Consider the following 16,503-nt stretch of genomic DNA (forward strand, 5'->3'; position numbering starts at 1 on the left):
TTTGCTGGCATATAGTTATTCATAGTAGTTTCCTACGATTCCTTGTATTTCTGTGGTATCAGTTATAATTTCCCCTTCTTTCATATCTGATTTGGAGTCTTTTTTCTAACTAAAGGGTTGTCGATTTTGTTTATCTTTTCAAAACACCAATTCTTAATTTTATTGACTTTGTATTTTATTTTCATTCTGTCCTAATCTTTATTATTTCCTCCCTTATGCTAATTTAAGTTTAGTTTGTTGTTCTTTGACTAATTCCTTGAGTGAGATTGTTCATGAGATCCTTCTTCTTTTTAACATAGGCATTTACCACTGTAAGCTTCCCTATTAGTCCCGTTTTTTACTGCATCCCATATATTTGTTGTGTTTTCATTTTGTTAAGTCTTGTTTTGTGACTTAATATGTTGTATTACTTCCTTAAAGACCTTCTGAATCTACTCACAACTTCCAAATTAAATATAACTCTTTGGACTGGCACTAAGGCCCACCAACGTGTGGTCCATCTACCCTTGCAGCTTTTTCTTACTTAGGCCCTAGCACTAATTGGCTATTTTGGCTTTTTAACTACGTATATATACTTGATGGAATTCTTTATCATTTTAGGAATCCTCTATGGAGAATTTCCTTTGTTTCTCCTGATTTGTGTTGTTTTTTCCCCTCACTATTCCTTAACCCTTGATTCCTATGGTGAACTTTGCATATGTTGACTAATATAATTTGTGTAGTTGTCTCATAGTTACCTCTAGCAACTTGTTCAGGATAGGGATTTTATATTAATAATCTTCATAGTTTTGATAGTGTCTAACATATACTTTCTGCATAGTAGGCACTCAATTTTAAAATGGTAAATTTAATCAAAATTTTTCATCTTAAATGTCAAAACTTAGAAAGTGGCCAAATAAAATTATACTTGCTTAATTTCTTTCTCTTCATTTTATCTGTCACAGTCACATTTAGAAACTCATCAGATAACTTGCTTTTTATTTAAAATTTTTCAGTGTTGGGGCGCCTGGGTGACTCAGTTGGTTGAGCATCCATGTCTTGATTTCAGCTCAGGTCATGAGATTAAGCTCTGTGCTGGCCGCAGTGCTGAGTGTGGAGCCCACTTGAGATTCTCTCCCTCCGTCTCCCCCTCCCTCACCCCTGCGCAAAGCTTCCGTGCTTTTGGCTTTCTCTCTCAAAAAAAAAAAAAAAAATCAGTTTTAAAGAAAATTGGGGGTACATTAATGCATTCATAATCTCTCATTGTTTTTCTTTTCAGATGTTTTCTTTAAGTCTTTTTTGTGAGTATATGTAACATGTATGGGTGTGTGAGGAATTGTATGCAATTCATTGTGGATTAGGCTCTTTTCAGCAAATATCAGACATGTTTTACAGTATTTCTCCGTTGTCTTCATAATTGTCATTTAGCAAATGCATGACATACAGCACAGATACACCATAGTTTATTTTTTTAAAGATTTTATTTGAGAAATAGAGAACACAAATAGAGGAGGGGCTAAAGTAGAAGAGGAAATAAACAAGCAGACTCCCACTGGACTGATGCAGGACTCAGTCCCAGAACCCTGAGATAATGACCTGAGCCAAAGTCAGGTGCTTAATTGACTGAGCCACCCAGGCACCCCTGCCATATTTTTAAAAACTGGTTTTCATTTGCATGACACTTAGGTTGTTTCTATTACTTTGCTTTATAGGCAATGTTGTAATAAAGTTTTTATAGCTTTTTGCTCATGTTAAATTTGCTTCTTAAATTTCTAAGCACAGGTTTAAGGGTTGAGTGTGTTTATAACCCTCTTTCCATACCAAAGGCTGTGGCAAACCCACCAGCTATAGTTGAGTGTACGAATTCAGCACAGCCTCCGCAGCAGTCTCAGTATGGTGTCAAGAATGTATAATAACACTCACTTAAGTGCACCCCCCCTTGCCCATATTCCTCTACTCTTAGTAGTTGTATAGTAAATTAATCTTTTTAATACGAAGTCTCAGTAATTTACAAAATGAATTACTAGCCCAAGAGTAGTTAAATAAGGGTCTTAACATTCTTTTTTTTTTTTTAAGATTTTTATTTATTTATTTGAAAAAGAGTGAGAGAGAGAGAGAGAGCATGAAAGTGGGGAGGGTGAGAGGGAGAAGCAGACTCCCTGCCAAGCAGGGAGCCCGATGTGTGACTCAGTCCTGGGACTCCAGGATCATGACCTGAGCTGAAGGCAGTGGCTTCACCAGCTGAGCTGCCCAAGTGCCCAAGGGTCTTACATTCTTACTCTGAGCTTTAGAGATAGGTTATAGTTAAAAAGACCAGACCCAGTGTGTAAACCTGTAAACCTGCGATTCATAGACCTGTACCCCTGGGGATAAAAATATATTATATGTTTATAAAAAATTAAAAAAAAAAAAAGACCAGACCTAGTCTTCTCCATTTTCCAAATGCATCTGTATGGGGTGCACACTTAGAAATTAAGGAACTGGCAAAAAAAACCAGATAGGAAGTAGAGATTCTTTTTTTTTTTTTTTTTTTTTTTTTTTTTTAGCTACAAGAGAAGGACCCTCAAGAACTTAGAAATAAAGTTACCTTCTTGGAGTTTAACTTTCAGAATAAAACTAAGACATAATAAATGAGCTTAAGTTGGCATCGGAGTCCTATGGAAAGGGATGATGTTTGTCAAATCAAAAGCTTAGAGAACAGGCCCGAAAAATATTATCTGACTTGATAAAATACTAAAGAAAGCAATCATCAAGTAAATTACACTAATATAAATAAAGAACAAATGTAAAAGAAATCTTTACTTTGGAAATTAGGTGTTTGTTTATAGCATTTTCTAAGTTAAAACTACAAAAACAGAAATACCCTGCCCATCTTTGTTCCAGATTTTATGATTATCAATTAGATTATCAGAGTGGGATAAGAGTAGCAACTAAACTTACTTGATCTGGGTTGAGTGTATCACCACATTACGAGTATATCACCAAAATACTGCTTTTTTTTCCCCCTTCAGAGTTTTAGCAGTGTGGTGGTAGTGTGCAAAGCCAAGTGTGGATGCTTCCTTAAAGGACTTGAAGGGATGTGTGAGGTGTTGTGCAGTTCCCCTTGAAGGAATGCTGAAAAACATCTCATCAATTATTTGTTGATAAGGGCTTTTCTCATTTGACTTAAGGGGGACAGAAACCTCAGAAGCTTCTTATTTTTCCTTCAAAGCACCAGCAGCTTTTATCTACCTGGCAGAAATGATACACTATAAAGTCTAGGGTTGTCATTTTAGCACACAGATGTATTATGAGTTTGTGACTGGTTTTGTTCCCTCAGTAGAACCTTACTACTCAGAGTATGCCTGTGGATGAGCAGACAGACATCACCTGAGAGCTCAGACATGCAGAATTTCAAGCCTTTTTACCTCCTAGACCTACTTTGTTAGTTCATGTCCTCCAAGAAGCACACACTAAGATGGGATTTGACGTGTAAGAGATTTGGCGGGGAGATACCAGAGGAGGAGAAAGGAGAGCGTGCTGGAGGAGGTAGCAATGTAGGTCTGACTCCTGTGAAGGAAAGAGGGAAGGAGAGGTGGTGGAGGAGACTGTCAGACTGCGGCACAGTTGTAAGCAAGTTTCTGACAAGCTGATGGGAGTCCTCCAGCCAATGTCACATGTCAGTGAAATTTCATGTCTCACAGGAACCAGTCTGCGTTACCATTTCTGCTGCCTCTAATCATTTACTGAGACCAGCCTGTGGAAGCTTGGCTTCAGTGCAAGTAGGATTTCAGAGCATAGCACCTGAGACTATCTTTCAATTACGCTCATAGCAGCAAGAGATTGGATTGGCATGTTTCCCTGGCCCCCACACCTCCTGAATCTGGATCTGCATTTTAACAAAGTCTCCAGGTGAATTGTAAGCACATTAAAACTTCGAGAAGCAGGATCCTAGAGTAATAATTTGACACTTCGGGGATTTACCCAGTCAGTAAAATTATTTATAATCAGCATAGGATCTCCTCAAAAATTCAGTTCTCTTGGGATGGTATTTTTTACAGTTCATCTGAACAGAGTTGCTGTTCAAAGTGAGAACTAGAGCAGATAATTTGTTGTTGTTAATTTGTAACGAGTGTGTGAAGCAGATTTGGGGCCAAAGCAGACTTTCCAAGATGCTTTGCCTCTTTGCTGAAAGGAGCTAGATGTAAGTTTTTTTCCTTTTGCCTTTTCAAGTTCAAGGTCCCTGTAGCAAAGAATTCTATATTTCTGTATTTTTTTTAACCATGTGATAAGTTGTAGTTATGGTTCTTTTTTTTTTTTTTAAGAATTTATTTATTTGAGAGAGAGAGAGAGTGAGAGGGGGGAAGGTCAGAGGGAGAAGCAGATGCCCCATGGAGCCCAGTGTGGGACTCCATCCAGGGACTCTGGGATCATGACCTGAACCAAGGCAGTTGCTTAACCAACTGAGCCACCCAGGCGGCCCTGTAGCTATGATTCTTATGGTGGCAGCTAGAAATAATCTCTTGGACAACTCTTACTGAGTTATCTCTGCTGACCTTGTGCGTAGTGTTTGAGAAGCTCTCCTTAGGACAGAATACAGTACCAGGTAAGCTTTGCCACAAGGCCTTGTTTATAGACTTTTCCATGAGTTCATTATACTCTCACATTTAATCAAGATGTCCATAATCCCCATGGAATCATCCTTTGAACCACTGATCCTCAGACTTTAGTTTAGGAACTACTGCTTGGTTAGAGTACATTTCCTCAGTCCACAACAAAGTCTTAAAATCATTACTTTTTAAAAGCCCTCCAGGTGATGTAATGTCAGCAGATTTGGAAACCACTACTGTAAGGTAAAATATACTTGAGATTCAGGCCTTTCCCATAGAAACATCCTCTGATGGAGTGGTATAATTTACTCTGCATTCCAAATGCCTCTTGTCTCTTGTCTACTGGCCAGTATGCATGAAAATTAAAAAAAAAAAAAAAAAAAAGAACTCAATAATACTTGTTACCTTAGAATTTAGTGTAATTTTTGCATTCTTTATTACCAGTGGGCTCGTTATACCAAGGCCCGCAGCTCTAAGGATTTGGATCTAATTATTCTGTGTTTCTCTCACTTCCCTAAAGTCAGACAGCCACAAGTGTTCCCTGAAATGGGACTTACCTAGAAACTGAGTCCTTTCAGACATTTATCCAATACTCTCTGTAGTTCAGGCAGTCTATAGTCTACACTAGAGATATGAAAATAAAATTTAGTCCTTGACCTTGAGGAGTTGGGCATGGAGAGATGGAGTGAGTCAAACCCTCAAGAGGACTTGGGGGGTTGGGGTGCTAGCAAACAGAGGAAATAACACAAATGCATCACGTGAAATTCCAGTGACTGCTGCCCTTGTCCAGGACCCATGCCAGGAATATCTAACTTTGGAGCAGGTCACGTGGGTTCATCTAAAGCTTAACTTATTATCCATCCCTGTCTCAGAACAAAAACACCTGCTTTTCTACATACATTTCTAGATTGGTGACTGGCACCTCTAATTCATACTGCCTCCCCATTCAGAAACTCGCCAGAGTTTCTAGGCATCCTAGTTGTCTTCACTCCCTATGGCCAACCAGTAATCAGGAACTGTCAGTTTAATCTCTGCAGCCTCTCCTCTCGTCATCCCCTCGAAGCATTGCTAACATTGCTGCCTCCATCCTGGGCTCTGCAGTCATTTCCCAGCTGGCCGATCTCCTCATCCTGAGACTTAGACGTCTCTTTCTCATCCATTCTCCCCAAAGTGGTTTAAACATAGGAGTGGCTCTACTTCTTATAGGAAAAGGTCCAACTTCTTCAGTCTAATGCTTAAACCAGACCACTTGGATTCAAACCCTGCTCCACCACTTACTAGCTATCTAGGGCAAGGCACTTAGCGTCTCAGTATCTCAGTTTCCTCAACTATAAAATAGGGAAGGAAATGGAATCTCTGGCCTCAGGCTGTAATGGGGGTTGACTGGGTTAATACTACACGTATAAAGTTAATACTGCACATATGAAGTGCTTAACAGTGCCTTGCACAAATGAACCCCCAGTGGTGGTGACAGTCCTGGTGCGGTGACACAGTATACATGCTGGATAAATAAAGATGACCAGGACTCATCTGGCCTTGCAGGGATTAACAATCCAAAGTGGGAAAAAGAAAGACAAGTAGGTAAACAAATTACTTCTTTTAATCAATGCTGTTGTAAATTTGAGCATGATGATAAATGATTAAGGAGTCAGAACACTAAAATGTTGCTGTCCAAAATGTTCTATTAAAATTTTTATTTCTGGAAGTGCCTGGATGGCTCAGTTGATTGAGTGTCTCACTCTTGATTTTGGCTCAGGTCATGAGCTCAGGGTTGTGATATCAAGCCCCTAAGTTGGGCTCCGGACTCAGCATGGAGTCTGCTTAAAGTTTCTCTCTCCCTCTCTGCCCCTCCTCCCTGTGCAGATGCTCACTCTCTCCTTCTCTCAAATAAATAAATAAGCCTGTAAAAATTTTTGTTTCTTTTCTGGGTTACATAGTAACTTGAGCTCCCAAAGCAACATAGCACCTTCTAAACCACAAGTTCTTCGTACATGAAATTTGCATATATATGATTTTGTTCCTATATGTCTTTATAGTAACCACAAGCAGTTTGACTCTAGGATGTGTGAACATTTAGTTTCATTCTCTCAAGAATAATTTGAAGAAAGAGAAACTGGACTTTGAACATACAAAAGGGAGGAAAGATGAACCACGGAAGAACATTAGAGAATTTATAGTGAAACTCTGGGAAAGCATACAGACAATGATGGAGATAAACTGTACCCAGTGGTTTTTGGAGGAGGTGGGGAACTGAGATTTGTTGGTGGAAGTAGTATTGCGGAGACTACAGGACACTGGCAGAATACACAGAAATTCGGTGTGCCTTATAAACACATATGAATTCAAAATAGCACTGAATATATACAGAAAAACAGATTTGGGGAAATGACTTTTGGAACTGGGGCAGAATAGTGTATTGTTTGAAGTTAGTCTTAATTTACTGTGTTTAGGTCCGTTGATTTAACTTTTCTAAGTCTCAGTAGTCTAATCTGTAAGACGGGGGTTATAATAGTACTAATTGGGAAAGGTAGCTATGATTGAGAAAGTGCCCTGAAGGCCTCTGCTGGTAATTTACAAATATCAAACACTTAGTAATGTTAGCTCTTGCTATTGATGATGATTAATACATTGTTTTCTATAGTCAGACAAAATGAATTTACATACACATCATTCAATTTAAGGGGGAAGGGTGTAGGATGGTACCTGTTATTTTCTAGATGGCAGCTAATGTTCACTGATGGTACCTTTATTTAGAATATGTATTGTCCCATTCTAGTGAATGTAAAATATAGTTTCATAAGTATATTACCTCTCTTCCCCCGTCTTATTTTTAACATGAGGGTTTAAGTTCCTACATAATTTAACCTACAACTGAAAAACTATAGAACTCCAGAATCCCTTGCTTCCATTGCATAATTTAATAAATGTAATAGTTGATAACATCACTTTTGTTAATAGTGCTTCTTGAAGTGCTTGTATATTTTAAATAGTCTCTCCATTGTCATATATATCCTATTTTCACCTTTTCTGTGTTAAATAATTTTATGGAACTAAGATAAAAGTTTAATTTAGCATACTTTAATATGAGCAGAGTATTTTGAATCATGTATTGAGGACATGTCCTTGAGGACACCCTCTCATCCAGCTCAGTTAAGTGACTCTCCTATCCCCACGCTCGCATAAACCCTATACATTCCGTCTCTATCCTTTCGACTTATTTGTATTGTCAAATAAGTTGCAAGCACTTTAGCCTTAATAATAAGGATCCTGTCATGCAACATTAAGCAGAAAAGACCAGTACTCAGAAGCTACTCAGCTGATTTTTGTGGAGTGAATGAATGCTTACCCAGTGCTAAGGCCTGGTTATCAGTGCACCAGTGACTGTTTCTGTGAATTAGGCAATTAAGAAGCCCTTTAGAAATAAGGTAAAGTAATATAAAAACAAGAAATAAAATTAGTAGTACACTAATTCCAAAGACTTTTTTATGGAATAACTTACTTACTTCCTTACTTTCTTTCCTCCTTTCTCTCTCTTGCAACATTTATTTATTTTAGAGAGGGAGAAGGAAAGAGAGAATTGAGGGGAGGGGCAGAGGAATACGGAGAGACAGTCTTAAGCAGACTGCGCTGAGCACAGAGCCCAACATGGGACTTGATCTCAGGACCCTGAGATCAGGACCTGAGCTGAAAACCAAGTTGGGTGCTTTACTAACTGTGCCACCCAGGCACCCTGGAGTAGCTCTCTTTCTTTATGAAGAAGATTCCCTGCCCTTCCTCAGATATTAAATACCTCACCCTAGTTGCCTTGTTAGTTACTACTCAGTACCTTGCATAAGGTGACGGGTGTAGCCTTTTCCCTCTGGAAGACTGAAGAGGGCTCCTGACACAACTGGCTGTGGTTTGAGTCCTGAATTCAGAACTACAGACCTTACACAGTTCTACTCTTAAAGATACTATAGATGATGTTAGGAAAATGAATAGTATCAGCAGGAAAAATGTTTACTATGTATGTCTAGTAAGTCAGCATTCATCTCTTTGTTCACAAGAACTTGAGTTATGATACGTAACTGTGTAACAGAGCAAATGGTAGACAAAAGTCAACATCAAAAATTGTCACCTGGGCCACCCAGCACATGCTGTGTCAACCCAATATGAGAGCTATCTTCTTTGCACTTGACAAGTAATCAGAAACAGGAAAGAGTTTGCAGCTGCAACAGGAAGCAGATTAAAAGACTGGCTTGGTATCATCTGGAGACTCAGTATATACCGTTTACTTACCATAATGTGATGACTATCAGCCATAGGTCACAGTCGAGCCATAGAACCTTAACACAGCATTTTGCAGCAGTCCCCCTGCAAGTACCCCCGGAATTGCTGCCATTGGACAGTGTCCAAGAATGCTTGAACAGCTGCTCTGACAAATGGGTTTTTCCCCCATTCAAGCCTGCAAATGGGGAGCTTGAGCTTGCTTTGCAACACTCCCTGCTTCTATTCTAGGTTGCAGAATCCATTTAAAAGGATAATAAAGTATCCTGTACTCTGGCACTGTGTATTTTTCATTTTGGAAAGACGTAAATATCTTTAGGATCCTTTTAATGCAGGAGGTGAGAAATGATCCTGAAGAGTTGATTTCAGCTTTTTTCTTTTTTTTTTTCTTTTCGCTTTTGTTTTTTCTTTTTCTCTCTCCCAGACAGTAAGGATTGTATCCTGGAGCCGCTTTCCCTGCCAGAAAGTCCAGGTGGCATCACCGCTTTAGAAGGTTCTCCATCTGTGCCTTGTATTTTCTGTGAAGAACATTTTCCTATGGATGAACAAGACAAACTTCTGAAGCACATGATTATTGAACATAAGATGGTCATAGCTGACGTCAAGTTGGTGGCTGATTTCCAAAGGTAAATGTTGCGTTGTCCCTAAAAGAATTAAATTCAGTATTCCATAAAGGAAAAACATAGTTTAAAGATAAGTTTATTTATAAAAATATTCCTATGCAAATATAAACATTCATATTATTTTTCAAAAATTGTTGGGAAAACAGAGACATTTGGTTGGAGCCTGTTAGGCCAAAAGAGTAAAGAGTTACTCAACAAACCAAAGTGGTATAAGCTAGATCGCTGTTGAAGTCAGTGAATGAGGAACTGAGAGGAAGAAGATGAAGAGGATGAAGAGCAGAGACATAGAGGTTAGTGGTTGAGGAAATGCCAACCGTGGGCATAGCCAGGACCCAAAGTGAGCTAACCTCCAGTTTATGAGCAGCTGACTTAGAATATCCATACCAAGAGACAGGTAATATAAGCAGTTATTCATTGTTTTCTAATTCCTAATTCCTAGAAGTGATTGTCCAAGAGAAATGCAGTTATGTTCATGTTGTTATTAGTTGACACTTGGAAGCATTTTTCATATGCACATTATCATGGTAATTAACTGGTTTTGTACAATTACTAAAAGCATACATTTTGGTATATCTGGCCAAGACCCACTTCTAGATATTCTGCCCTGATTTCCGTACAAAACATTGAAGTAGCCCTGATGTTGTAATATCTCTGCATCTAAACTATGTATCTGCCAGACCGCATTATTCCTAGCAAGCAATTCCTTTCTTATGATGGGTCCTGCAAAGCAGCAAGCTATATTACTAAGATTGAACTGTGAAACCAGTCAGGCCTAGGGTTGAGTGAAGACTTGATGACTTCCTGACCATGTAACTTCTAACAGGCTACTTAAACCACTCTAAGCAGCAACTTCCTCAGCAGTGAAAGGGTATAATACCAACTCTCTTAAGATTGTTGAGCATTAGGTAAACCAGGACATGTATAGGACCGGACATGTCCAAGTGCCTTGGACATCTTTTATATCCACCAGATGGTAGCCAAAAATTTCATTATATTTTGATTACAAAAGATATATATTTGAAATCTTAGTTTTCCACAACTACAGCTTGAATTTTCTATGGGTATTATGCTGGTCTGAAAACACAATTATTATATATCAAATATAACTTTTGAGAAAATTTAATTTGGGATCCTTAAATACTCTAAACTTTGAGAATGAGTTTGTTTTTAAGTTGAAATAGTTGGGAAGCCCACAGGAGTAATATTATTCTCTAACCCTTCATCTTCTTCTCAACTGCCTAGCACCAATACAGAATGTCTTTTGAGTGCTTTCTGTATTATTATGACCCCTCATATCCACTCAGCATTGCACTTTTTTAGATGTTGGTGTTGTCTGGTCAGGAAGCAGAAAGAGAATAGTGAAGGAGAGTTATGAATGAGATATGCTACCAACTACTAGAATAAACTAATTTCTACATAATTTCAGAGGAAGCACTTCATACTTCTCATTCCCATTCCTTAATCTTTATTTTGAGTTAAAATATTTGTGTTTTTATATATATGTATGTGTGTGTATGTGAGTATTTTGGGAGTATTCTCATATATGATTTCTAGTTGTATGTAGTCAGGTCTGTTGGATTTGTTTTAGATACTTTTTAAGTTAAAGATCTTCAGATTCTTACCAAATAACCATTGACAGGACTATCACATGAACTATTCTTTGATAAGTTGTATATCTCAGCCTTTCTTTGATGTAAATCTATTCTCTTACCCCACTTTATTATGTAAATGCAAATTCTTCCTCAGGAATTGGAGAAAAATATGATGACCTACCAGTGATAATTCGAGATTTATCTTTCTTCCAAAATCTGTGAGGAATATCTAAATTTCAGTTTATATTTTTCCCTTTGTGTGATGTATAATAGCTAAGTAGCTGTATTTGTACAAACCTTTCTTTTTTATCATTGATATTAATCTCATCTGTATGTGGGCAGAAAAACCAAATTATTTACTAAGTCTCAGACTTAGGAGTCAATAATTAAATGTTGAAATCAATCACCCTCTAAATACAGTTATGCAGTAAAGTAGATGCTTTAATTAAAAAGCAAAAGATACTTAGCTGATATATGTATATATACATATGCATACACTTTCTAAATAAAGTGTGTGGTTAACATGTAATTTTAAATTTGGAAACCTGGCTTTTCCCTTGTCAACTGTCCTCCCAGTAAGCTTCACTTTGGTGGTTACTTCAAATTGACCAAGAATGTATGTGAATAAACTTTTGCTTTTAAATACTTTTGGATAAAAAAAAAAAAGAAAGAAAGAAAGAAAAAAGAAATGCTTTTGGATATATCCAGTCTCCTTTAGATAATACCCTCCTACTATTTAGGAAAACTAAAAATTCCTCTCCAAAACAATACAAACATTAACTACTTGTGAGAGTTAAGTTGGAATCTTCTCAACCTTATATGACTTTTTCCTAATGTCGGAAAAGTTTCAGGGGTGGGTATATGTGTGTGTATATGTATAGATTTACATGTGTATGTGTATGTACTGTGTGTGTATATATATATGTATGTGTACATATATAGCTTCTCAGAGAGGAATTGTTTCTTTGGAGTACAATAAGTAATAAAGATGATAAAAAATAGGTGAGATACTTACCTTGTTCTTTATAGGAAAGAAACTATAAATTTTCATGTTAAATATATTTAACATTTTATTGGAAAAAAGTTAACAGTAAAACTTTCTCAGAATAAAACAAAAATAGAAATCTTTCCTTTGAGCCATTTAACATAGTTATTTACACTGAACCATTTACAAGCTTTATACAGTAAATAAAATTTTTCCAGAAGATAAATGGTAACTCCTTAATTCTTGCCCCTTTCTATATTAAGTTCCAGTCATTCAGTACTACTTAATTAACAACCATATCTCAAATCTTTATGCCCCTGTCAGAAAGTACACCAATTACAGTCAGGTTGGGCAGGCAGGACTACTAGAAGGATTTTTTTGGGAAACAATTCAATGAAACATGATTGAAATTCTTTCAAAAGAAAAAAGTATTTGCTGATGACCTAATAATTACTCTTATGGCTTTTTAATGAAGTATAAAATGCTTTGATAACTGACCTCTAAATAAAGAATTCATATCACATGTCATTTCTTGGCTGCCTTTAAATATTGAATGATTGCAACTGTAGCTTTAAATACACTAGAGAAGTAAGAAAACCTGAAGAAGAGACACACTAAGTGTTCCCCTAACATTGAATATCCCCCAGGTGGCCTCACTGGAGTAGTAATCGAGGTGAGGAACCTCTCCATGGTGTATTGTAGCGATAGCCATGATGAAAATTCTGTATCCAACTTGACTGTCCTGGTTTTTGTTTAAGTCCATTATCTTAGCACCCAGTTCTGCTGTATGAATTTGATTAGTCAGAAAATAGATGGCTATGTAGTATGGTTTGGAAGAACAATCCATCTTCTATTCCTGGCATCTCTAATAGAGATTCTTCTGTGTTCTTCATCCCTGGTACCAGTTTACAATAGAAAAATGCTGAGGGGAAAATAAGGAGAGTGGCTGGGAGCATCATTTTTATGTTGTCTTCTCTTTCCTTTTATTTCCCCCTTTTTCTCTCTCCTCTGGTTTGGTGGTAAATTGTGGGGAATGAAAAGAGAGTAAGAGAAGCTGTTTAGGATACTAATAAGTGAACAGTGCAGTCTGCCCTCGGTGACCAGAGAAGAATGTTTCCGCCTTTTGTAGGTACTTTTCTTCTTTTCATCCCCATTGATGGCTCCAATACACACTTGCCTTCTGCATCTGACACTTCTAGTGTGGAAGCCAACAAGCTCACCATAGTTACGGTGAGGTTATGGTTTGAGGGTGAGCTGGAACCTCAGATACGTCATTTTTAGATCTCTTAAAATAAGGTCTTACACCATCTATAAGGAAAGAGTTCTCCCCTTATTTAACCATCCAGGTCAACAGTATGGTTGTACATAAGAAGGAAGAACTAAAACATGGTTCTATTTTCATATGTTACTCTTTTACTTCTTTTCCTTATATGTTCTAAACTCAGCCTTGTCATCTGTTTATATTTTTCTGTGTCACAGTTCTCTCTTCCTCTCAGACCTCTCCCCAAGCACTTTTTTTTTCTTTTTTTTAAATACATGAACCCCTTTCTGTAGAGCACCATGGGGCTAGGACATTAATGTTAAGAAAAAGGGAAAGAAGAATTAAAAGGAGACAAAATAGTGAGAGTTGAAGGCTACTAAGAGAAACTTACAGGAATCTTTAAATGCTCTTCTACCTCTTAAAAATATTTCTTGTTAACCTACTATGTACAAAACACTGCTGGTTGCTCTACCAAGCCATTTAAAATGTCCAAATTTTTACTGTCTGTTACTAAATCTATTTCGATAAGTCCTATCCCCTTCAGGGGTTTTTCTTTCTCTAAGTTTTTCTGGCTGTTCTTTGTTGTTGTTGTTCTTTATGTATCAACCATATAGCCTGATAAACGGTCAGCTATAAAGTCAACCTTTCCATGTCTCTTCTCCCCATGAAGGAGGCTACCTTCTTGTCTTGGTACCATTTGATAAATGAGATTGCAATTGCCAATATAAATCTTGTTAGATAAACAGGAAGATGAACAGGTCATTGAATCCTGTCATCTTACTCCTTCTTTCATCAGACAGTGCAGGTCCGAGTGTTAGGCTATACTTTAAAATTTACACACGGTCCTGCTTCTAACTCCACTCATTAGATATAATTGTAAGCTTGGCTATTTTTCAAAAAATCTGCCTCATTTCAGCCACAGAGTGCACATACAAAATTTTTCTATCTTGTCATATAGGTATTGAATTTAGACTGACATCTCATTGCATTTTTTTTTTTTTTGCCTTCAGTTCTTTTTATGGGTAAGATAACCCCCCACTTTTCAATTTATTGGAAAATGTGTGATAAAGCCTATTTAATCATTGTTGCATTTTAAATTCACATAAACATAGATGTGATTTCAGAAAAACTTCATTATCAACTAAGAATAATTCATTTTAACTTCCCCATATGTCTGTTTATTGAATTTGGGGATAGTAAAGTTTAATCATGTCCACGCCTTTACAGAGTAATTTCATTTCATTAAGTATTTATTTCATATTTCTACAGTGCTCTACTGCATTTCCACTTACAAATTTTCTAGCAGTTCTCAGTCAACATTTGATTTATTGTTTTGAGATAATTAAATGGTCTTATAAAACCTTATCACTCTATAGTAAATAGAATATTGGGTCTTCTTACTATCCTTTGTTTTTGATTATTCTAAGGTACATTTTATATTGGAGGAAAAGGTTCACTGAACAGCCCATTACAGATTTTTGTAGTGTGATAAGAATCAATTCCACAGCTCCACTTGGTAAGTATACATCTTGGCTACCATTATTTTCCCTACAATCCAAAAATCCAAAGAAATAACCTTACTTCCTTAAATTAGATTTCTCTCACTTTCGTGGTAGCTAAAATTAAATTGCTCTCTTTATGTTGCCTAACTTCAGTATGGCTAAGCAGAACTATATGCCAGAAGAGAGATCCCAGTGGACATACATATATGTATGTTTTTTAAAGGAATAAATCCTTCTGGAGAAAAAATGATAAATACCATTTCTTATTTATTGTCCTCCCATCCAAGTACTAACCAGGCCGGACCCTGCTTAGCTTCCAAGATCAGAAGAGATCCGGTGGGTTCAGGGTGGTAGGGCTATAGACCTTATTTATTCTCCTAATCTCTCAACAGAAGAACAAGACAATTACTTTTTGTTATGTGACGTTTTACCAGAAGATCGACTACTTAGAGAAGAACTTCAGAAAGAGAGACTGGTAAGAATGGTTTTAGAGGATGAACAATGTTTTGGAAATACATGTAAAATCACTTTTGTTCTTTTTTGTTTGTTTTCACTTTTTACAGCGAAGAGGAGAAAACTTTCAAACATACACAACTTTCAAACATACACAAAAGAGGTAATACATAAAGATCTTAAAACAGAAGATAAGTATACACTTGATTGAAGATTAAAGCGTTCATGTTAAAAATGCAGTGAGAATTTTTTACTTTGTTTGGCTTCCTGGATTATCTCTAAAATAACAACAAAGCTTACACATTTTAGTGTAATTTTAGCTGCCTGGCACATGCTAGGGTTCAGCAGTCGTGGAAAAATGCCCTCAGCTAAAATTGAGTTGAATTAATTAACTTTTTTTTTCTCCTCTTCACTGGAATGTGCTATGCACTTCTTTTATACCCCTTTATGAATTAAGCATATGGTTTGTTCATAGTAGCCTTTCTCATTTTCAGCTTTAATCATAAGCAAGCTAATTTGAAACTCTCAGCATTTTTGGTCTTTAAAAAGGGTGACAACATATATAAGTATGAACATTTTTATTTTCATAATAAGTTGAACAGAAATTTGTTCTTTTTTTAAAGTTAATAATTTTATTTAAAAATCTACAGTTTTGGGACGCCTGGGTGGCTCAGTTGGTTAAGCAGCTGCCTTCGGCTCAGGTCATGATCCCAGCGTCCTGGGATCGAGTCCCACATCGGGCTCCTTGCTCAGCAGGGAGCCTGCTTCTCCCTCTGCCTCTGCCTGCCATTCTGTCTGCCTGTGCTCGCTCTCTCCCCCTCTCTCTCTCTCTGATAAATAAATAAAATCTTTAAAAAAAAAAAATCATTTCCCCCACCTCCATTTAAAGTAAAAAATAAATAAATAATTAAAAAAATAAAAATCTACAGTTTTCCATTATTTGTGATTTAACCTCAACTATTACTTGAAAATGACTTATTCCTCCTTTAGTGGTTACCTTTAAATATTCCTTGTGTCTTTGGATTTGGCTAAATAATGTTATGACAGAGAGCTGTGATTTCATTGTTTTCTGCTAAATTCTCAAGACATGGAAAAAGAAAATAATCCATCAGTGTCATAGGATTTAAGGAAGCCTCCTGAAGCACCTTATATTTTATAAACACTCCAAATGATTATTTCTCACACAGGGAGGAGAATGTTGATTTATATGTCAAAAAAGTTGTGCTTTTACTATGGCAACAAACGCAGTAAAG

General features: G+C 36.9%; 1 protein-coding gene across 4 annotated transcripts in view; it reads left to right on the forward strand.

The window, feature by feature from the left end:
• Positions 1-16,503, forward strand: part of ZNF277 (zinc finger protein 277) — a 110,993-nt gene that overhangs the window by 49,414 nt on the left and 45,076 nt on the right. For 2 of the 4 annotated variants that reach the window (XM_045062884.1, XM_013051030.2), the window contains 3 exons: positions 9,259-9,460; positions 14,723-14,811; positions 15,190-15,272. In XM_045062884.1, the coding sequence (XP_044918819.1) occupies positions 9,259-9,460; positions 14,723-14,811; positions 15,190-15,272 (374 nt within the window). Of the gene's footprint in view, positions 1-3,729; positions 3,871-9,258; positions 9,461-14,722; positions 14,812-15,189; positions 15,273-16,503 lie in introns of those variants that run through there. The other 2 variants (XM_045062885.1, XM_013051031.2) reach the window with 2 other exon arrangements.

The sequence above is a fragment of the Mustela putorius genome, unplaced genomic scaffold (assembly GCF_011764305.1).
Source record: "Mustela putorius furo isolate JIRA1106 unplaced genomic scaffold, ASM1176430v1.1 tig00003845_pilon_pilon_pilon, whole genome shotgun sequence".
NCBI lineage: Eukaryota > Metazoa > Chordata > Mammalia > Carnivora > Mustelidae > Mustela > Mustela putorius.